The sequence below is a fragment of the Salvia hispanica genome, chromosome 4 (assembly GCF_029641045.1).
Source record: "Salvia hispanica isolate PSC_SH4W2 chromosome 4, Shi_PSC_v1, whole genome shotgun sequence".
NCBI lineage: Eukaryota > Viridiplantae > Streptophyta > Magnoliopsida > Lamiales > Lamiaceae > Salvia > Salvia hispanica.
The window spans coordinates 4,093,416-4,117,453 of record NC_142695.1 but is presented as its reverse complement, the minus strand read 5'-3'; the positions used below and the strand labels follow the sequence as shown (position 1 = coordinate 4,117,453).

The 24,038-nt window shown below is 37.2% G+C and overlaps 3 protein-coding genes and 1 pseudogene across 4 annotated transcripts; 3 read left to right on the top strand and 1 right to left on the bottom strand.

Moving 5' to 3' along the window:
• The first annotated feature begins 606 nt into the window (after positions 1-606).
• LOC125192068 (uncharacterized) lies at positions 607-4,467 on the top strand. The gene is made up of 8 exons (XM_048089522.2): positions 607-1,063; positions 1,457-1,599; positions 1,693-1,964; positions 2,278-2,432; positions 2,692-2,954; positions 3,230-3,292; positions 3,480-3,753; positions 4,092-4,467. Exons 1-7 carry the CDS (start codon positions 787-789, stop codon positions 3,732-3,734), a joined length of 1,428 nt encoding a protein of 475 aa, XP_047945479.1. The 5' UTR covers positions 607-786; the 3' UTR covers positions 3,735-3,753; positions 4,092-4,467.
• Positions 4,468-6,717: 2,250 nt separating this feature from the next.
• On the top strand, positions 6,718-10,328 carry LOC125193859 (protein PHOX1-like). Its single transcript, XM_048091784.2, has 3 exons — positions 6,718-9,334; positions 9,414-9,638; positions 10,034-10,328. The coding sequence occupies exons 1-2, from the start codon at positions 7,159-7,161 to the stop codon at positions 9,557-9,559; spliced, it is 2,322 nt and encodes a 773-aa protein (XP_047947741.1). The 5' UTR covers positions 6,718-7,158; the 3' UTR covers positions 9,560-9,638; positions 10,034-10,328.
• Positions 10,329-10,916: 588 nt separating this feature from the next.
• Positions 10,917-18,228, bottom strand: LOC125193661 (protein S-acyltransferase 24-like). Its single transcript, XM_089069687.1, has 13 exons — positions 17,799-18,228; positions 17,076-17,216; positions 15,878-15,990; positions 14,831-14,910; positions 14,532-14,695; positions 14,230-14,368; positions 14,037-14,136; positions 13,440-13,497; positions 13,231-13,308; positions 13,009-13,107; positions 12,652-12,730; positions 12,389-12,537; positions 10,917-11,706 (listed from the first exon to the last, which is right to left on the bottom strand). Exons 1-13 carry the CDS (start codon positions 18,060-18,062, stop codon positions 11,233-11,235), a joined length of 1,938 nt encoding a protein of 645 aa, XP_088925813.1. The 5' UTR covers positions 18,063-18,228; the 3' UTR covers positions 10,917-11,232.
• Positions 18,229-19,123: 895 nt separating this feature from the next.
• Positions 19,124-20,484, top strand: LOC125196031 (multifunctional methyltransferase subunit TRM112 homolog A pseudogene; annotated as a pseudogene). Its single transcript, XR_016128659.1, has 2 exons — positions 19,124-19,308; positions 19,909-20,484. The product of XR_016128659.1 is annotated as a multifunctional methyltransferase subunit TRM112 homolog A pseudogene (transcript).
• The last annotated feature ends 3,554 nt before the right edge of the window (positions 20,485-24,038 follow it).

Below are 24,038 nucleotides of genomic sequence, written 5' to 3'. Positions count from 1 at the left end.
ATATGATTAATTCCAATAAATATCAATAGGGGTATTAATGTCAATTAACTACATGTTTAGTTATAACTAACTTTTAAAAGAAATCCCAAAACTTTAAATTCATATAACATATATCAAATTAAAGATAATTTCATAAGGATTCCAACGATATCATACATGCATATGTTCCGACGTCAAAATTTGAAAAAAATTTCAAAATTTTTTAATTTTTTCGTACAAGCAGGAATGTCAACATACTATATAAAATATGTCAATATAATACATGTAGAATGTCAATATAAGCAATGAGTTAACATTCTTAAAGCATTGTGTTGATATTCTCAAAGCATTGCATTGATATTTTCGAAACACTATATTGACATTTTTATGCAAAACCCTAATTTGATGTCTTTTTTTTATCTTTTTTTATTTTATTAATAAAAACGAAAATTACAAATGGCAAATTGTAGACCACACGTTTTCTAAAATCCTATGGCCTTAAATTAGTTGTAGTTAGCAATTAAATAATGAGTTAGCAATTGATCACTCCCCCACTACTATATTCATTCCCAATCTATTAGTATATATATAAGCATTCTAATCAATGTTTGAAATTTTATTTATTTATTTTAGTCTAAGCCAAGAAGTAGTCGGAGACCACAGTGAAGCTTAGATCCAAGCAGTATACAGTGAGCCAGTAAACGAGCCTTCTTCAGATCCCCTCAAATTCCCAAAATTGGAGCCCTAATGCATCAATTAGGTGCTTAATTTGATACTTGATCACTCCGATTGTACATATTCAATACAATGGCCAAGCATTCGGCGGTGGCGTCGTTCGTCCCACTCCAAAAGCGGTGGTCCTTGATGATACTATTATGCATCGCTCTCTCCACCGCCGTCGCGTTTTTTATCGGAGCCTCATTCAATTCCTGCAACTCCGCAGAGTACCCTGACCGCCACAATTTCAATGCTCCGGTTCAGTCAATCTACTCCGGCGGCACCTCTGCCGCGAAAGAAGAAAACCCTCTCGATTTTATGAAATCGAAGTTTGTGCTCATGGTCTCGCATGAGCTCTCGCTCTCAGGTACTTATAATTTTACTGTAATTGATATTTTCTCCGGAATCTTGTTGATGGAGTGAAATGCGCAATTGATCAATACTAAGATTACGAATTATGACTACTCTCATGAGAAATGCAAGACTTTTAAGGATGATGTGATGTGGGCGGGGTTTAATCATTCACGGTATTCCCTTTTAGTTGAGATTGTGATTTAGAAAAGTCTAGTTTGTATGTAAGTGTTTGGCTAAATTCTCATGTTCATAGCTTTCAGCAAATTTTTTTTCCTGAAAAATGTGTTATATTTGAAAATGCGTAGCTTGACACTGATTGCGTAGACAAATCCAATCTTTTGGAAATAAATCTGTAAGAGACTGGAATCGAAGTTCATTTAATCATTTTCCTAAATACTTTTGTCAGGTGGACCTTTACTATTAATGGAGCTTGCCTTTCTGTTAAGAGCTGTTGGTACACGAGTTGTCTGGGTCACGAATCAGAAGCCTGCTGAATCAGATGATGTGGTATTCAGTTTGGAGCAAAGAATGACTGACAGAGGAGTGGAGGTATGTTGCAGCTCATAATATTGAATCAACCTATTGAGCAGTATTCTTCAACTAATATTGAATCATAACAGTGATTTTTTGCATCTAATGCAGATCATGTCTGCAAAAGGGCAGGAAACTGTCGATGCAGCTCTTAAAGCTGATCTAGTTATTTTAAATACTGCTGTAGCTGGCAAGTGGCTGGATGCTGTGCTCCAAAAAAATGTTGCTCGTGTACTCCCCAAGGTTTTGTGGTGGATTCATGAGATGCGAGGGCATTACTTCAAACTGGAGTATGTTAAGCACCTCCCTTTTGTTGCAGGTGCCATGATTGATTCACAAACTACTGCTGACTACTGGAAGAACCGAACTCATGAACGATTAGGGTATGCCACTTTTGAATATTATAAGACACTTAGGGTTCTTTTTTGGCTATTTCAAGAGATTTTGTTTGTGTAACTGTAACAGAATTCAGAAAAACAATATTCAGTTAGCTGATGATTCCTGTCTTTGCTGACTTCACTATTCTACTTTTTTTCTTATTCTTTTGAGCAGTCTTCTCTATTCTACTATTATTCACCCCTGTATCCTCTAATGTTGTAATTTCGCAAGAATTCACTTAATGCATCACATTAGGTGCTTATCTTCCAGTTTGTCCTTTCTAAGAGATCAATACATTCTTTCCTCCCAATTGTGCAGGATTAAGATGCCTGAGACCTATGTTGTGCACCTGGGGAATAGCAAAGATTTGATGGAAGTAGCCGAAGATAGTATTGCTAGAAGGGTCCTTCGGGAGCATATTAGGGAATCTCTTGGCATACGAAAAGATGATCTTGTGTTTGCCATTATCAACAGTATGCTCTTCAACCAGTGAAATCTTAGTTTATCCGTGACTAAGTATAGCTGATGATACATTTTGGGCTGAACTGTATAAATGTTGAAGTAAAGAATTATAATCTCTACTTAAAACCCCTAAAGAAACATAATCTCTACTTAAAACTCCTATTATACTATGCTTTGAAAACTCTTGATCCAGCAATACATTCCCTATTTCAATTTCAAAACAAAAAACACAAAACTAAATTCTGAGCTAGAGTTTCTTTGTTACTGTAGGTGTTTCCCGGGGGAAAGGTCAGGATCTATTTCTTAAAGGTTTCTATGAAGCTCTGCAACTAAGCAAAGAGAGGAAGCTTAAACTGCCACCTATGCATGGGGTTGTAGTGGGTAGTGACATGGGTGCCCAGACTAAATTTGAAACAGAACTTCGCAACTTTGTTGCTGACAAGAAAATTCAGGAGAATGTTCACTTCGTGAACAAAACATTAAACGTTGCACCTTATTTGGCTTCAATTGACATTCTTGTTCAAAACTCGCAGGTACTTTAATCAGTACATGTACCAATCACCTATGTTTTATGTGTTACTCTGTTACAAGTGTTTTGATCCAATATAATGTCATTGTATCATCTATCTTTGATTAGATTGTTATAATGGAATCTCGTGGTCTTAATGCTAAGGAAACGTCATGGAAAACATATGGAAAGCCATTTTCTTATGTCAAAATTTGAAACAACAATTGAACTGTAGTATTGAGGAATATGATCCACTTGTATGTATAGATGAGATTGATTTCTGTTATATTTTAATTGTAGGCCCGTGGTGAGTGTTTTGGGAGGATTACCATTGAAGCCATGGCCTTTAAGCTGCCTGTACTGGTGAGATTTGCAATATTGTTTTGTGTTTTTTGGCTGTGCATGCAACACATTGAGTTTCTCGTAGTTCAGTTATCACATGTATAATATAGTCATGGTCATATTACTATTTTGGGCAGCAGCTTAATTTTAGTTGACTGGGTGGGTTATCTTATGAATATTACTGAACTTATATCTCATATTCTTCTAGGGTACTGCAGCTGGAGGTACAATGGAGATTGTAGTAAACGGCACGACAGGTTGGCTTCACCCAGCTGGCAAAGAGGGTGTAACACCCCTTGCAGAAAACATCATTCAGCTGGCCACAAATGTAGAAATGAGAAGAACAATGGGGATGAAGGGTTACGCTCGGGTCAAAGAAATGTTTCTGGAACACCATATGTCACATAGAATATCCTTGGTCTTGAAGGATATTTTGCAGAAAGCAAAGAGATCAATTAATTAACTAAGAAACCACCTTTCAGGTACTAGGCAGACTCTTTCAACTTGCAAACACGATAATAACGTGGATCAGCTTTCATAGATGCTGTAACCTCTCTCTGTGCTATAATGAGAGAAAACGGTTGTGTTAAACTTTAGGTATCACTGGCTCTCAAGATAACGAGAGAGAGCGCACATGTGACATGTCTGCTTTAAATTCTTTTTATGATACATAAAACATGACTGTGGCATTGGCTATTTTCTAATAATTCAGTTCTGCAATGTCTTGGCCTATATCTCTCTTTCTAATCTAGTGAAAACAATGTGTATGGTACTTATTATCATTCTGTGCCAGATCCGTAATAGTTATTTGTCATTGCAGGTAAAAGAGCATGAAACTTTCGATGCAGCTCTTAAAACGTTTTGGTCACGTGGCTCCAAGACAATTTTTCCTTGTGGTGGATCCAGCAACGTGAGGCCATTATTTTAAACTGGTTTTGCTGCACTAGCCATGACCGATTCGCTGGATGCACCGGGTTGATTGGGGTATGCCACTTTAAGAGTCTTATCCCTGTGTTTGCTTTATGGCCATTTCACATCAATCAGCTGCAGCAAATGCCCAAATAACTGTGTATCCATATTTGTGACTTAAATAGCTCTAGCCATTTCATGTATAAAGTTCTTTGACATTTATTTCATTCTCACAGCTGCTACTTTCTGATAAATTTTATTTAATTTAATTTCCTCGTTTATTTGTATATGGGGGTAAATTAAGTAATACAGTACATGTTTGCACTCACTTCATCATCAAGGTTGTTTAGATTTTGAGTTGTTTTTGTGGAAGATTTTGAATTTTATCGAATAAATTAATCTTGTGATGATTTTATCAAATTCATCAAATACTAGCTTACCAATAATTATTTCACTTCATCCACAAACAAAATTGTTGTCATATAGAAATGAGAAAATAACACTTGACTTTTAATATATCAAGGAACGAGCCAAACCTATCAAGCATTCAAGCTATAACAAACATCAAACTTTGTTTAGTCGTTGATTAATACAGCTAGTAATTAATAAAACCATTGGATCAAAATGATAAACATTCATTTGAGTGGAATAGAAGCAATCAAAATAAAGAAGAGAATATTTATTAAACGAATAAACAAGAAAAGAAGAGAAGAAAATTGGCGGTATTATAAAAAAGTAGTAGTACTACTATACGTTAATCTTTGTCGATGAATTATTATGTTTTTCAAAGTGAAAAACAGTTGTCTTGCAAGTGATGTAACTTTATAACTTTTGTTCACATGTCATGCTCAATATTTCTTCATATATTTCCTTTTTTTTAATTTCACAAACCTGATTCAGTTGAATTAAATGCATGATTTTTAAGTTCTTTCTTCACGAATGAGAATGACGATAAAGTGCACTCTAATTTAACTTTTTATCTCAAGTTCTTTTTACACGTCTACTTTTTTTGGAGTAATGTTGATGATGTTTTGTTTTCTATTGTTGATATATCATTTGATTATAGAGTTCAATTGAAAAAAAAAACAGTATGTAATGTGTCAATATTTAACGAGAATGGAAATTCAAAGTGAAACTCTCCTTCAAAATACAATTCAGAAGTGGTTTGGACAATTCAATGTGTGGAGTTACACGTCTCAAATGAATTCCGTGACACAACAATGTTTTTATTCTCAATTACTATATACATGTTGAGTATTAAGAAAAAAGACTTACATAAATAAATAAATAAAAAGTATATAATGACATTTTTTATAAGATGAGTGCTCGGATTTCTCGTCTTCCAAACAATAATAATTGAGTAATTATGATTAATCTCATAAGATTTAAAAATAAAATACTCCTTAAATTGATGATGTTTTAAGTTTTCTTATTTATCACATCCATATACAAAATTCTAATAATGTTCAAAAGGAAGTCATCTCATTAAAATAGTACTCCTATGTATTTTAAATTTTCCTTTCATTTCTTTTAATTATTCTTTTCCTATTTTAAATTTAATTTTAATGAATCGATATGGCATCACCTAAAAAACCGTCATTTTATTACATTTTCGAATCTGTACGACATATACTGATCATTAACTAAAATTTTGTAAATAATATATAAAATTATTATTATCCCTTTAAAATTATGTCCTCTTATTGTGTAAGATTTCGTACTTGTTAAGGAACAATTTTCCACCTTATTATCTAAATTTATCCGGTATTTATATGTTGAAATCAAACAACGGTGTGACTCGTGTGACTATTGTAATAATTTTCAAATAAAAATATTGGAAAAGTTATATCTTTTCTTTGCATTCAATCAATGCAAAATATTACGAAAACAACAACATTAAACACAATGGTACATCATGTCCATTTCACATTTAATGGTTATACTATGCAACTTTGTCCCTATCAATATAAAATATTGTTATCGAACCAATCATCAAATTTATCGTACCTCTTCATCATGAACAAATACGTCATTATCTTAACCATTAATCACCCAAACTCAAGCACTTTTACTTCTTCACGATTCTCTACATACACTCTTAAATTATGTTAAAGTCTTAAAGAAAAGTTGAGGTTCTAAATGATGATAATTAGAGTGGCAACACGTGGCTAATTAACCCTCCAAATTGCCTAACGAAAACAGTTGTAAAGAAAGTTAGTTAAGAAATCATGGTCAAATGAAGACAGTTGGGTTAGATGACGTCATCCACAATCTTGAAATACACGGAAAACTGGTCCCACAACATGTTGTCCATTTCCTATTTTGTCTGGAAATTAGCTAAAAAAACATTGATATTGTCAAATTATTAACTAAATTAATATCCCACTTTCGATTAAATTAACTAAAAATTGTTGCATGCCTAAAAATTTTTGAAGGATTTTTCACGTGGGGACCTGGAAAAATTCCATCTTTGTTCCTTGCTTTATGTGGCTTTTCCTAGTTCAATGATCTACAACCACATAATCCCATCCACAAACCTACAATTTTATAGATTTTCGAGGAAAAACCCAACAAAATTCTGAAGGGGTTTCAATAAAGATTGAGTTTTTACAGATAAGTTTTCTCTGTCACCACCATATTTCTCTATCACCATATTTTTGTCATAAAACCTTGTTTCTAGCTGAATAAAGGTTGCACCTTTATCTTCATTTCTAAGCAAATCTTGAATTGCGTGTTGGTTAAGGGAGAGCTTCTTGCTTTTTCCCCCTTGCTACTTTTTTCTTTTCCATTTGTGGGATTTTGGAGGATTTGTCTCTGGTTGTCTTGATACATATTTGGGGATTGATTTCAATTTCTGTATTCTAGAATCTTTCTTGATTGGAGCTAGTTAATCAGTTGGCTTTGGGAATAAACTTTGTTCAAACATTTATTTCCATTTCAAGATTTTGGTAGTTTGGAATTGATATTGGGATTTAGCAATGGGGAAACATGGTGGGAAGAAGAAAAGTTCTAGTGGGCAGAAATCAGGTGAATCAAATAGTACTAAGCAAAGAAAAGGCAGTGAGGGTAGCCAGAGGGCTTATGATAAGGACACAGCCATGTTCATTTTGATGTCTCAGGAATTGAAGGAAGAGGGCAATAGGTTGTTTCAGAAAAGGGATTATGAGGGTGCTATGTTGAGCTATGAGAAAGGGATAAAGTTGCTTCCTAGGAATCACATAGACGTTGCGTATCTGAGGAGCAATATGGCCGCGTGCTATATGCAGTTGGGAATAAGTGAGTATCCGATGGCGATTCGTGAGTGCAATCTGGCTCTTGAAGTCTCCCCGAGATACAGCAAGGCGCTGTTGAAGAGGGCTAGGTGTTATGAGGGACTGAACAAGCTAGATTTGGCGCGTAGAGATGTTGGAGCGGTGCTGAAGATGGAGCCGAACAATCTCATGGCGATTGAGATCATGGAGAGGGTTGAAATGACAATTGAGAGTCAAGGGTCTAGAGAGCTTGAGGTTCCTGTGGATTTGGTGGTTCCGTTGCCTGAGTATTTGGAGCCAGCGCCTTTGGCACAGACCAAGGCGAGGAAAAAGAAAAGTGCCAATGTGAAGGTGGAGAGAATCAATGGCAATGCAGAGGAGAATGTGGAGGAGAAGATAGTCGATGGAAATGGAGAGAAGAATGTCAAAGGAAACGTAGAGGAGAGCGTGAAGGAGAAGAAAGTTGATGGCAATGTGGAGGGAAATGCGAAGGAGGAGAAAGCCAATGGCAATGTAGGGGGAAGTAAGGATGCTACTAAAACAAGAAAGGAGAAGAAAACGAAGAGAAAAGTGAGTGAAAAGAGAGTTGATGTTGATGTTGTGATGAGTAAGGCTGATGATCCAACCGAGGAAAGGAAAACTGAAGACAAATTGGTGGTGGTGGAGGAAGATAAATATACAAATGGTGCAGTGGATGAGCCTACAAGAACGGTGAAATTAGTGTTCGGGGAAGACATAAGATGGGCTCAGATTCCTCTCAACTGCGATGTTTTGCAACTGAGAGAGGTCATTGTTGATCGCTTTCCTAGCTCGAAGGCTGTTCTTGTGAAGTATAGGGATCAAGAAGGCGATTTGGTTACCATCACTTCGACAGAAGAACTGAGGATGGCTGAGGCTTCTACTATAAATGGCTCTGTGAAGTTGTACATAGTCGAAGTTAATCCGGATCAAGATCCATTGCTTAAAGGGTTTAGGAGGGATGAATCAACAGACAATCTTGACATGAAAAATGTTACTGAAAATGGGAAGGGAGTGAGGACTGAGTCGGCTTGTATCAGTGATTGGATCATACAGTTTGCTCAGTTGTTCAAGGACCATGTCGGATTTGATGTTGAAACTTATCTTGATCTCCATCAGGTTGGGATGAAGCTCTATTCGGATGCCATGGAAGAGACAGTTACTAGTGAAGAAGCTCAGGACCTTTTCTCGGGTGCTGCGGATAAATTCCAGGAAATGGCAGCCTTAGCGCTGTTCAACTGGGGTAATGTCCACATGTCCCGAGCGAGAAAGAGAGTATATTTGAAAGAAGATGCTTCGAAAGAACGTGTGCTCACGCAGGTCAAGTCTGCCTACGACTGGGCACAGATGGAGTACGCGAAAGCAGGGAAAAGATACGAAGAGGCTCTAAAAATCAAACCAAATTTCTATGAAGCCGTTCTAGCTCTCGGGCAGCAAGAGTTTGAGCAGGCTAAACTCTCTTGGTATTTTGCTGTTGGAACTGGTGTTGATCTGGAATCATGGCCTTCGTCCGAAGTTCTTCAGCTTTACAACAGGGCCGAGGAAAACATGGAAAAGGGAATGCAAATGTGGGAGGCGGAACAGCAAGTTAACGAATCATCCCAGCCTAACAAAACCGAGATTCAGTTGCAAAATATGAAGCTCAACAACTTGTTCGAACACGTGTCAGCAGATGAGGCTGCAGAACAGGCTTCGAACATCAGGGCTCAGATACACATACTGTGGGGCACGATTCTGTACGAGAGATCAATAATGGAGTTCAAACTAGGACTTCCCGTATGGCATGAATGCCTCGAGGTTGCTGTAGAAAAGTTCGAACTTGCTGGAGCTGCTCCAACTGATATTGCTGTTATGATAAAGAATCATTGTTCCAATGGAACAGAAGGTAAACATATAGACAGTTATCTAACAAAAATAATGTTGTGGTGCATTGTTATGTAGTCTGACTGGTGATGTGCTCGCAGGGGGATTCAATATTGACGAATTAGTACAGGCGTGGAACGAGATGTATGAAGCGAAAAAGTGGCAGAGCAGCATTCCCTCGTTCCGGTTAGAGCCACTTCTCAGACGGCGAGTTTCAAAAATTTATTATGCCCTTGAAAATGCATAGCTGCTTCTGTGGATGTGTCTGAGAACTAGCACTCTGCGGATCTTTTGGTTGGAAGGGTTCGCCTTTTTTCGCATTCTTGGTAAGTAAAGGCTTACCAATATCTGAGTCTTTTTCTTTTTTAAAGTATGATCTAGAGATTATTCGTTATAATATGAATCATTTCACAATGAGGTTCAAACTGTAGCCTTACTACAGAAATGACTACAGCATTGTGTGACACACAATTCTCTCTAGTTTAGGAAATTGAAAATATCTGTATAGTTGAATGCATTTCTGGTAATAATCTTTTTAACTTGTCTTTTCCTATAGTCAGTACATTTAACTTATGATCTAGGCTTGAGCTACAAAACTTCATCACTTGTTCTTGAGGAATGAAACTAAAAAACTTAATTAGGTGAATTTTACGCGCATCTTAATTCCACGGCATGCTTTTAGACTTTCTGTGACCATCTTAATGAACAATTTTCTTTGCAGGCTTGCATGTTGTATCAGCTTCTGCTTCAGATATATCTTCATCGTGTTGGGACATACGATGTTGGTTGCGTTGTTCGTGTAATTATAGCAAGAAAAAACAATCTGCTATACATCTGCAGCTGCGGGTGGGCAAGTTGGATGAGCAGAAAATCATTTTTTGTCACTTCTGCTCCATTGTTATAACCTCCCTAGCTAGTGCAGCTGACTTCAGAAAGTACAGCAAGATTTGTTTTTTTTAAGAATTTTTTATAGTTATCGAGTTGCATAATTTTATTTATTTGTTTGATGATGGTAATTCTGATTTTGAGGTCAATTTTTTTGTTTTGTTGTTGTAACTTGATTGGGGTCGGTTTCAAATTTGCCAACGTTCAGAGCCAGTTTAGTTATCAATCGATTTAACCCAATGTTTTTTTTGTGTATGCGTAGTATGAGAAGCTTTCCCTTCAATTATCTATCCATCGACTGAAAAACTCAAGAAAGCCGGCCCATGGTTTAAGGATTCGAATCTCACCAATGAATGGAACGAGACATCACGAAAGGCCGAAGCCTTAGTCATGTCATAGGTGATGGATCTTCAGCGGTCTTCATATCACCAGTTCGTTCCATGACGAGACCACCAATGAGGGGCGGACATATGGCTGCCGCCGCCATCACCACAAGAACCACCACCACCACTGCCCCCTTCTCCATCTCTACGCTACTGATCAAATTGACTAATAACTCTACATTTCTATTTCCTTTCTCACCTTTCCATGGTGGACTTCTTGCTTTGTAAACCTGAAATTACAAGAACATCATCAAACAACACGACGGTCTGCTGAGATTAAGTGGGACATCTGTGTTTGTTGGATGAATAATGAATTATCAAGAAAAGCAAATCAAATTGTCTAAATTCTTGACTGAATAAGCATACTAGTGTAGCACAAATGGAAATATCTAGTGACAATAGGTATGAAAATGCAGACTATTCATAGTATTCTTTTTCTTCACATGTATCCCAATTCCTATGGTGCATTCAGTGCACACTGAAAGAGGTGGGCAAGGCTAATATGGGAAATAAACCATGTCGAATGCTACAACATACAACAAAATTTTATACAAGGGACGAAAAAATCAAGATGATTGAGCAGGACACAAAATGCAGTCGCCAGTTGCAGATCACGTTAGGCGACCATTCACCTACAGTAAACATCATCTTATCATGATACCACAGCAGCACGAGAAACATTTCGGCCTAATCCGATGCCCAGCCCTGCAGGGACATGACTATTACTGTGACTTTGATTGTGCCTTTGGGTGTGGCTGGTGCTGGGGTTGGGACTGTGACTGTGGCCGTGGCTGTGGCTGCATTGAGAAGAATGAATGTGACCCTGAGGTGTATTAGAGGTCTTGTTCACATCAATTACTACATGGCCGTTTTGGTTTGGTTGATGAGTATGGTTCACACCATTCGTATGGTTTGCATCCCGTGTCATATTTATCATCCCGATTCCTTCAGATTCCCTTGGTTCTTCAACATGCTCTATGTCTTCGTTATAACCATTTATCAGGAAATCTGAGCAGTTCTTCTTGCAGCCATGATCAAATGGATTACGAAATCGACCATCTGGTCCTCTTAGGTAACTGTACCTCAGCATGTTTGCCATTTCATTTGTCGTTATATTGCGAGCAATCTGTAGCACAACATAACAAAAACTCAGAGATCAGTAATAAATTGTTAGTGGGATTTATGACTATGAAAAGATCTGCAAGAACCAATGGCGGAATATAAACCGAGAGCATATAAGGAGATAGTTAACTTTGAATTTCGAGAAGAAAAGAAATATCATTTCTGATTCAGAACCTTCAATAAATAAGAGGAATCCTATTAAATGCATACCACAACTTAGAGAACACTGAAAACATTGGCTTATAGCCAGGTAGCCCAAGTACATAGCCAACAAAACCAAATAAGATACTACTCCCTCCGTCCCACAAGAATATGCACTCTTTCCTTTTTAGTCCGTCCCACAAGAATATGCACTTTCCAATTTTGGAAACTCTATACTCTCTAATTAGGTGGGACTCATTCTCCACTAACTATACTTTAATTACTTTTTCTCTCTACCTCTCTCTTACTTTACCAATTTTGCATTGAAACCTGTGCCAAACCCAAAGTGTATATTCTTTGGGGACGGAGGGAGTATTAGAGACCGTGGTGTCTTTTCTCCTCACTAATCATGCAATCTCTACACTATGCACTACCTAACTAGAATCTCGTGAAAAGGTGTTAACTATCTCTATCTAAAAAATGCATATTAAGGTAAATCAACTTAGAAATCATAAAAAGAGGAGATGAAGATTCTGGAACTTTACCTGAGAAGCCTGCACGCAAGTCAAAACTCCGACAGCAGAAAGGAGGAAAGCATCTGCAGCTAAAAATGCTAAAAGGCCAACATGCTGATTAGCAGCATGGCTCAACCAGGCACCAAAGGTAGATGGGGCCACTGGGTCTGTCAGAACCCCTGCAATACATGAAAGTATCCACATGATGGTAAGATATTTAGATGCTCCCAAGTCCCAACAATATTGAAAGAGCTTCACGTTAAAACAAAAACCAAAGGAAAAGGTATCCTCACTTGTCAAAGCTACAGAGCCAGATATCAGCAATGCCAGAACTTCGAGAACAAGAAGGAAGATAAAATCCCACTTGTTTTTCTGTCAAGATGATGGAAAGAAAGCACCACACACTTCAGATTACCGTTAGTTTAGGGTGCCATACTCACAAATGTGAGGATCTAAAAGTAATCTATAAATGACATCATAATTCTCTGAGTTTGACAAGATTTCACTAAGGAACAACATATTATAAGGTCAGTTAACAACTTAGCATATCATTTAAAGGTCACTTAACAACCTAACATATTGGTAGTGCTTAGATTAACTTACTTTGTAACAGTTAAAGGAAACAGAGAAATAATATATGTAAAAAGCACCTTGCCAATGCAATTGGACACCCATGGGCAATGATGGTCGAATTGCTCGACACAACGATCACAGGTGGAACAATGTTTGGCACGAAGAGGTCTAACAATCTGAAAGAAAAACATGAACCTCTCATGAAGGAGAAGAAAAAATTGTACTTACTATAGATTTTTTGACAGGATAACTTTTTTCTCTGATGGATACAAACAACACGCAAGGTGAAAAACTAATACCTTGCAAGTTGCACAAAGCTGAGACCAATTTCCATTAATTAAAGCAGGATTATTTATTTCGATCTTCAGCAAAGGCTCCTACAAAGAATCAATACATTCAGTACAGTAAAAACTAAACCTACTTGAAAAGGCAAACTAATGCACTTAACTAAAGGTAAGAGCCACGAATGAAAAAATGAATGACTAAACTAATCCCCAAGCATACTTACATCATCTTTCATGTTTGCTGGATCATGTACATTCATTCTGATAAAGCCAGGGTCCTTTCTGCAAATTAGTTGCACACGAAAAGTTAAACTCACTAGCAATCCAGTGACTAATTATCATACAAAGAGCACTTTTACAAAAAAAAAAAAAAACCAGTTAGCAAGATTGGAATATCTAGGTAAGTTTTAGCAGAACAATGGGCCGACAGCATCATGGTAATAATGACCAGAACAGAATATAAAATCAAAAGTAAATATGTATATTAAGATCAGTACCATTTACGAAAACCATAAACAACCTTTCGAATAGTAGGAATAGCTGCATTTCGCATCTCAAATCTCAAAATCAAAGAACTTTGGACAGTACTTGAACACCGACAAAATATATAGACATGTATATGTATATCTACTAACAAATATGCTCACTAGGATAAATCCATTCACGAAGATAAGTTCCAGATAGTGACATATTAGAATATAATTGGTGTATAAATACAACACAAGCTAAATGAACTATTTCTCCAAAATAATTGCATAATGCACATAGAACCCAGCATAGAAAATGAAAAACATAAAGCACATTATATATCATAGAGTTACCTGCTACATCTATAAAAGAAAACTAGACCTATTGATGCCAAGAACACACCCATCCAGGCAAAAAGACCAAAGCCAGCTGTTAACCTTGGCAGATTTGAAGCTGCATAAACAACCAAGGTAGATAAATTCCTTTGTCAAAATAACACATAGATTAACATAAAAATGCATGACTGAGATCTGTATCAACATATACCTGTAATAACTGAACAAATATATGTTGCAAGCATCATTAGAATTATACACCAAAGAAAGGGAGCAAGTCCTAGTTTTGAAAGCTTGCCGAGAAAGCTGTTGTTATCCCATCGTTTGTCAAACAACCTTCTAGTATTTCCCTGCAAAGCACATCCATTAAAATCATTAGGTCAAGATTAGTCAGATTTAAAATGATATGGATTAAATTAATTTGAAGTAGAGGAATATAGAATAAAGAGGTTTAAAACAGAGATAGAGAAAAAAGATACTAGTTCCTAGAGAAATAGTTTCCGGAATACCTACAAGGAAAAATGCAACTTGTCTATGACTTTTATCAGCAGCAAGCTGTGCAGGTGTAAGGCCGGTATTTTCTGTTACCATCAAATCTTCTTTCTTCCCTGCCATCACCAGAACAGTGCATGCTTCTAAGTTACCCCTAATGGCAGCCCAGTGCAGAGGGGTGCAACCTAGATGATAAAATACACATCAGATGCTTCCAAAGCAGGTAGCAGGACACACAATGTTGACAAGATATATCTAGAAGAAACAAATATGATGAGCAAAATCACGATTATACACCCAACAAGAGCAATCCAACTAACCTTCTTTATCTTTCCGCAATCTATGAGCATTCAGATACAGCAAAAGGCGAATGCAGTCAGCAAATCCCTTGTAAGCAGCCCTACAGACATCACCAGATGAAATTAAACAACTAAAATTAGCTAATTATAACCATTTAAAAAGACTAACAAGCAGGAAAGACACATAAAATGTCAAAGATAATAGTTGTAAGTCTTCAACAAAGACAGTATAGAGGATAGTTCCCTTCTGAACTTAAAACTTAAAATAATAATTACACTTCCATAAAAATTTCATAAAATCAGAAGAGGAGAAAAACTTTGGCAATTGAAGAATACAACACATATTTGGTAAATCAAATTTGAATTATCTTATGTTGCTTTGTGCAAATACAAAACATGGTATTGTACTATTTAGCAAACACTTGGAGAGCTACTTCAACTCCATTATAACACTCATCGCAATTTGATTGAGATACAGTTGCTCTTACACAACAACAGAACTTAATGTATGTGACAAATCAAAAGTCACCATAAAGTCATAAACATGGGGAAAAAAGAGGATAACTAATAGTAGTTCCACAATTACCCCTAGACAGTGGTGACTCTAACCCCCGACCTACTGGTTAAGGAAGACATTAATGTTATATGATAAAATTGATGAGCTGACAAGTGCATTTAAGGAGAATAAAGTTTCAGGTGCAAACTTGCAGTAACCAAGTGATAAATACATTGCCACAACTGGAAAGGGAGACAAAATAAAAATACTAGAGCAGGGAGCCCATATAAATAACCAATAATTATCTAAAGTGAAGGTGCCACCTAAGAAAATCCAAACAACTAATACCAACATGAACGATAAGTCATTAACAGTTCCTCCGAACACATACCCAATAGATCAGAATATTGAAACATCAACCTTGCTTCCCTACAACATTAAAGCTTCATACTCACCTAAAATCTCTAACGTAGTTAACGAAAGTCAATGACTCAATAATGGATACAGAGATTAGAGATAAAGAAAATAATTGTGCATGCCAACAGAAAATTACAATTACATTTGTCAAGTACCAGTGCAATGGGCTTCTTCCATCGTTATCAGGAATGTCAGCATCAGCATTCCACTTTGTGACAATGTGACAAAGGAAAGCCGTCTGACCATACTGTGCTGCAACATGTGTTGTCTGCAACCAGAGCCAGGGTGAAAATTAATGTTTCAGAAATGCTGAAGCCTTGCATTTGCAGGAGCAACAAAATTAGACTGGTAAACATCACTAAATTGAACGGAATTGGAAATGAGATGACAGAACATGCTTTAGTAGTTGAGTGCAATCCAATAGGCGATAGTGCAAGAGTGAGGCTGATAATATTATTCTCAGAATCCTTAACTTCTAGAAAAATTATGTTCTACCAATTCCAGAGGCATTGACTTTCAGTACAAAACAACAGTGCTCAAATCAAAACCTTAAGGGCTTCTAGGAACGAACATACTTTTGTATACTATTTTGGGCCTTGCAAGTTGTGATTACATAAATAGAACAAATATTGAATAACTAAAATCTTTTACCAGGACTTCACTTTGTAATTTAATGATACTTCTGTTGTTTGGAAATGGAATATTTGTGGTAATTCAATGTGTACTTCCGGAGCCATATAATAAATGTCAATCACAAACGCCAAATATAGTTTATCGATTGTCAAGGTTCAAGAGAAATCAATGTTATCAATATCGTATGGCGGCTTATGGCGGTTCGCCTAAAAACCGCCACAGGGATATGGCGTATTAGTAAGGCGGATATGACGGTCAATAATTAAATTAATAAAATAATACTTATATATTTATATATAATTCAAAAAATAGAAAATAATAAAAAATATCATCTAAAACTCTTAAAACAATTAATAAAGCATAAAATACAACTCTAACATCCATGTTTCTTGCATAATGCCCCATTCCTAAATGCAGTACACAAGCAATGTTGTCAAATGGCGGATATGGCGGTGCTATGGCAGTCCTATGGCGTTTCCACCACCGAACGCCATGCCATAGCGCCGCTATATCCGCTATTTGATAACATTGAGAGAAATAGGGGTTAAAAATTTTATTGTCACCATCAGACATCTTCAACCCCTGTCTGAAACACCAGATAACCTTGCAACAAAATGCCATATTTGTGGAAAAATATCTGACTAATTACTCTTCTCAATAGTTCACCTATAACTTTGATAAATTATTAGCAATTAGCAACAGAAGAATGTAAAAAGAAACCTGATAACCATTAAGATCAGCTGCACCGACACGTGCACCCTCCTGCAGAAGAAGTTCAGCAACCTGAATTGCACCCTTAACTGCACTCCAATGCAGAGCTGTTTGTCCAGTATGATCACGTGCATTAATATCCCCTCCATGCTGTCAACAACAAACCATAGCACAATCAGATAACTCGTAACAGTCCGCTATAAAACTAAAATACATACTAGTATAAGGGATGGCAAATTTGTAAATTAGATGCATGCCATTAATGTCTGCTACATCCATATTAAGATCAAACAAAAAGTAGAAACTAGATGAGTACAAAAGCTTCCAATATACACAACATAATGGCGAAAGTAAGTACGTCACACATCCACCCCCAATTATCTATCTAAAAATAAAGCTTTAGGCAAGCATACAACCAAACCTCCTGGCCAGCCAAACCTATGAGTTTTTTCTAGTAAAAACAAACAAAAGCACTAAATTTTTAACATGCTGAGTTATAGCCCCTAATTTACTACTCTGATATGAAATAGTAGTTCAGCATTTCTATCGGCTAGACCATCAAGTTTGTGAAGGAGTTGCATAATTTGACCAAATCACGATAGAGGCGGATGCAATCCACCCTAATCAATCAATTTCCCCCCAATACAATGAAAGCAGTCAACATTATCCAAATCTAGAATTCGTCAAAACGGAAATGTGAGGCGCAAAAGAGCAAATGAAATTCGTAGGCACCTCAATAATGTACTGAGCTGCGGCGGCTCGATTGTTAAGAGCCGCCCACTGGAGGGCGTAGTAGCCTAGGGCGTCGGGCTCGGCGACGGAGCAAGCCTCAGTCTCGACTAATCTCTGGAGCTTCTCCATATCCCCGTAGGCAGCGGCAGTGTAAACATCGTTCCTCAAGCTCTCATCCTCCGGCGCGGCGGCGGAGGCCGAGGAGTTGGTCGGATGGTGATCCCTCGATTCCACCTCCTCCACAATTTCGATCTCCGACGCCATAATACGAAATTCGGGTATTATGGATCGGACGCGCGGAGATCAATCAGGGAGGAATCGAATTGATGATCAACAATGGCGAATGTGTAGGAGATGAACAAATCTGGGTGGTATATAGGAATGTATTTTTCTATGTTTGACCATTTCTTATTTAGGGGTTTTCTCGGAACAAGATCAAACTTCCTAATTATTCGCTTATTCAAATTATTTTGTTATTTAACTCATTATTATTTGCTACTCCATTAATTAATGAAAATGAAATGTCAATGAATATTGGAAGCCTAGCAATTTTTGGAAATTCAACTCAAATTATAAACACGATAAAATAACGTGTAACAAAGTTTTTCTCGATATCTTGATATGTGTATGATGTTGAGATATTTTTAAAATTGAGTAGAGTGCTAATTTTCATAATTGAAGGAGAATGTCGGTGCAATGAAAGTGTAAGGAGGAGACAGCATCCCCTGCTGTGTGCATTTTGCCACAGCAGGGGATCCAATTCCGAAGTGGAAATCGGAATGAAATCTTAAGCCTTTAGTATATCAAAGTTACCTTTTGAATAACCTAAAGTATGGTGATATTGAAATTACCCAAAATAGAGCATAATATTCGAATTAATAGGGATGTTAAATGGAGCAATAACCATGTACACTGTCGGCCACAAGAAGATTATCCATTTGTGCTTTTAAACAAGGAGAAAAGAGAGTGATGAGAAGGTTCGTCTCAGTGTATGCTTTTGTATTCGGCCCAAATACAACTGTGGTTTTTATGGCCCAATTAGTTGATGAAGACTTCTCAATCAAATCAAAGTCCATTCCAATATTGTTTAGATATGAATTATTGATCAAGAATTAATAAAAATTTATAATATAAATCATAATCATCTCTAAATAAAACTATTTCTCCTCCTATATTATGCGATGCATTAATAAAATATTATCTATATTTTCAAAAAGTAGAGAATTTATTCAAAATCTTAGACCCATCGATTTTTAAAATGTACTCCTCCTATATAATCAATTGTTTTTTCTTTTTTAGTAAATGGATTGGATTAGGAAAGTTATGTAGTAGGAGTAACATAAATACAAATATTTTATTTAGGTTGCAACCCTAATTGACTAATTCATCTTCCCCACTCATACTCCGAAGTCTGAACCTCATTCCTCTCTCTGTTTCCCGCCGTTCGACATCGCCCCACCTCCGTGCCAATAAGAAATTAATTTGTTACTTTTTGTTGGAATTGTTGCAGGTAATTGTCGTGTATTATTGTTCGCCGATAATTAACAATGATATCTTTTGATGATTTATATTGCTGAACAGTCTAATGCTTACTGTTGTTATTAGAATTAGTAGTGATAGCTGAAATTTGAAATTAGGAATTCTTGAGAGAGTGAATCCCAAAAACAGCAAGAATGATGCTCTATGATTTAGTTATCTTGTAGTATTAGATGTGTTACACATATGTGCTTATTATGTTTCAAGAGAAACAATGAGCAAAAAAAGTGTGTACCTTTTGTAATTAGCTACTTGTATTTTGATGATTTATAACTTTGAACAGTCTAATACTTACATTTTGTTATTATTAAAATCAGCAGAAGTGATAGTTGAAGTTTCAAATTAGGTATTATTGAGAGTGAATCCTGAAAAGAGCAAGAATGATGCTTTGATTTAGTTATCTTTGATTAGATGTGTTATACATATCTGCTTATTACTATGTTTTTAGAGAAACAATGAGCAAAAAACAGTGTAATTTTTGTGATTAACTACGATATCTTTTGCTGATTTATATTGTTGAACTGTCTAATTGTTATTAGAATCATTAGAAGTGATAGCTGAAGTTTGAAATCAGGTATTCTTGAGCGTGTGAAGCCCGAAACCAGCAAGAATGAGGCTCCTAACTCATAATATGCTATCATCAAACATCAAAGGCGTGACCAGCGGATTCCCCCTTCGGATTGAGGTGGAGAAAGTGGTAGAGAAGGAGGTGGAGTTGAACGCAGACTTCCTCTGGAACATGTTTGCCAAGGTTGAGTGGAAGGCGCTCGTGGAGGCCTCCAAAACCTTGGGGTATACTGAGCTGCCCGATAATGTTGAGCCCTCCATGCTCGACTCTGATGAGTTTTTAAACAGGTTCCACCACGCCCTCCTCGAGCTCCACCTTGAGGAAGGCGCGTTGGTTTGCCCTGAGACTGGCCGGAAGTTCCCGGTCAACAAGGGGATCCCTAATATGCTGCTACATGAAGACGAGGTCTGATTGTTGCCGTGTGCGGTTGTGTTTAGGAATATATGTTTGCCGATGTCAGAATCTAAGGGACAGATGATTTAAATGGTTTTGGTTTGTGCTTGTTGAGAAATCTCAAATGAGTTCTTGTTAGCCTGCTTGTTTACAGATTTTTCAGTAATACTACACCTTTCCTTTCTTGCATTCCTTCCCTTTTTAGTGGCATTCTAACTCAAATTGTTCAACCAAATTTGATTTAAAATCTTTAATCAAACAAAAAATATGTTATAGAGGTAACAAAGCAAATGAATGAATGGATTTCGCGATGAATCTGCCAATAAAATGAGAGCCAGTTCTCAGCTATGGTTGAATTAGGTGAGAAAGAAGAAATTGTTCATACTTTCACTTTAAAAACATAAACTTCATAACAAGCTTCCCTTCACTAAGAACATCAGGACCTTGTGTTAGTGTTTTAGTTTCTCAGATCAAATTTGTCACATACTATTTGTTTAGAAATCTTAGCTACTTTTCAAAGACTGCAGGCTGATGTATTTTGGCCTTATCCTTGAATTTTATGCATAAATTTCTCAATATCTTTGTAACAAACCAACTGATTAAGAAGCTCTTAAAGGTAATAGACAAAAAGTTTACAGTTTAAAGCTATCTCTCACAACAGACAAAACAAGGAGGACTAGAGGAGCATAAGAGCATCCCCATCCGTGCTCTTAGCTAAGAGCACGGAGGTGGGCTCGGACCCACTTTTACTCCTTGTCCTTAGCTAAGAGCACAACACCCACATTCATGCTCTTAGCTAAGGACAAGCTCAAGGGTCCCACCATTCTATTATTCAATTTAAATACTCCAATTATTAAAAACATTTCTACATTATAAAAATACATTAAAAAATATAAACATAATTAAAATACTAAAAAATAAAAATACATAATTAAAATCCTAGAAAATAAAAAAATACATAATTAAAATCCTACAAATTAAAAATTACACACGTGGAAGACTACTCCTCTAACCCCAATTGCCTCTTGAGACCCCGGATCATTTGCTCATGTGTTGCAAGTTGATCCGGAGTCATCTGAGACGTATAGTTCATATAGAGTTGACTCAAGATGGCCCACAACGTGTTGTTCGGAGGTGGAGGAGGCACAAAGGGAGCGGGGGCGGCGGGGGGGGGGGGGGGGGCGGATGGAGTCGAGGCGCGACGGCGGGGGCGGTTGGTCGCCGTCTTCTTCCTTCCTTGCGGGCGGGAACTGCTCGGGCCAGCGTCGGGGCTACCCAAGTTAGCTCCGGCAAGCTGGGTAGCCACATCATCGGAGGCGCCGTCGGATAAGGCAACCGACCTGGACCGTTTGCTGGAGGAGCTGGAGGAGGATGCTGCTATGCCGCCCCTATACTTCGGATGTTGGCGCCCCTCCTGCCAACAATCGAGGTACTTGAACGGTTTGAACTCCTCCCGTTGGTATGCCGCCAAGGCGGCAGTGACGATGTCGAGCTCGTTCGTGTCGCTCCCCGCCGACCGCTCTTCCTGGAGGTAAATCCCTTGGAACTTCCCGATTGCCTCGTTGCATCTGTAGATGCAATTGCGAACCATACTATCATTGCGATAGATGGTTCCCGCCGGCCGGGTTTCATTGTAGAGGCGAGTGATGCGCCACCAATACGTATCCCCGGTTTGGTTCGTGCCGACGTCCGGATCTTCGGAGACTGCCAAGTAGGCTTGAACATCACCATCATCTCACCCGGAGTGTACGGGGTGCGGGTGCCACGAACAGGAGGAGAGGAACAAAAGTAGGAGTAGGAGTAGAGCTGTTGCTCCCTCCCGATCCTGGTTCGGGTGCCCACCCGAACCCGGGGGCGTTTAGGTCGTGCAACGGGTAAGGACGGTAGCCACCCGGAGCTTGCGAACCTTGGGTTTGAGGAGGGGCCGTAAATTGGGTTTCCGGACTATATCCGGCCTCGGAGTCGAACCAATCGTGGTTCCAACCGCGATTGGCGGAAGGATGATCGCCGGAGCCGGACATTGTGTAGTGTGGTGAGAATTTAGATGAGAGAGTATGAGGAAAAAAGATGAGAGAATGTAGATGATGATAGAATAGATAATAGATGAGAATGTGATTTTTTTTATGTTGGAGTTGGGGTATTTATAGATTAAAATGTGAATTTAGGGGAAAAAAAATTGAAAAATAAATTAAAAGTGGGTAGAAAACGGATATATTTTTTTGGGAAGTGGGAAAATATTTTTTTTATTTAAAAACATTTTTTAAAATATATTTCGAATTTTTTTTAAAAATAAAAATAAAAAAACGAAATTGCCAACGGCTATGCCGTTGGCCAATCAGAAGCTTCCACGTAATTGTGCTCAGCGGCACGGACGTGCTCTTAGCTAAGAGCAGCGCCGTGCCGCTGGCACGGACGGACGACCTCCAGCGACGGACGGACGAGCTTTGTCCAGCGGCACGGACGGACGAACACCGTCCTTCTCACCGCTGCGGATGTTCTAACTAGTAAGGGTTAATTCAAATGTTCTGACATGCAAATTTACAGTTGAAATTCAAATTATAAACTCTAACCTAACATGTTTCATGTGGTATAAATATCATAGCTACTTAGCTAGTACCCACCTGAATAATATAGCAAGGTCAATGATCGAATTTATTCTGCTCTTTAATGATTTTATTGCTTCCAACCCAACTTTTAACAATGGTGTTGGTCTCAGTTCTACTTCTACCTCCATCCAGTTTATCTATTTTATTTTAAATTTCTCTAACTTGTATAAATTCTAGTAAATTTTCACTCCAACTGTTGAGTCGTGACATGACGTGCTAGAGAATCTCACTTTAAATTTATTTTAGAAAGAATTATCTAAAAAAATGATTTGAATAAAATCAATATAGATTGCAAAGCGATGCTAAAAATAGAAAGTTTAACAATATACTTGTACTCCCTCCGTTCCACAAAAGATGTCACACTTTCCTTTTTAGTTTGTCCCACAAAAGATGTCACATTTCCCTTTTTAAAAAAAATTCTCTCTCACATGAATATAAAAATTATATTTTCTCTTTCCATTTAACACACAAAACAAAACCTCCTAAAATCTTGTGCCGTCTCACAAGTGTGACATCTTTTATGGGATGGAGGGAGTATTACTTTTTCTGTCCCAACTAAATTGAGTCATATTCCTTTTTAGAATATTCCAATTAAGATGAGTCATTTTATTTTTTTATTAAAAACAAAACATCTAATCACTATTATTTTATTCTGTCAAATATTTTACTATTTCTTTATTTTTTTTACTTTATTCATCTCTGCTACTACTTTTTTATCAAATTTCTTAATCCTCATACCAACTTAATTGGAATAAAGGAATTCCTACTATAAATCTAGAATTGATCAAATTTTTAGGAAATAGAGTTGATAAATTCAAGAGTTGGAATAGATCTGATAAAATTATAAAAAATTGAATTACATTTAATAATCTACTCTAAAATAACTCATGAAATTGACAAAAGAGTTGCAAATTACGTTTTGATCAATAAATAATATAAATAACGGAAACCCGAATTACTTGTAATTTCGGATTTGGATGGGGAGAGTTCAATATTACTTCTGTAGTGGCTGCTCGTAATATTCCAATATAAGCTTGTATTAAATTGTGGGTTCAATTTAATTAGTAAAAAGCTAATTGGGCGAGCCCATATCCAAAACCTTCCATAGATCCTTGTCTGGGCCCATAAGGAACTTAT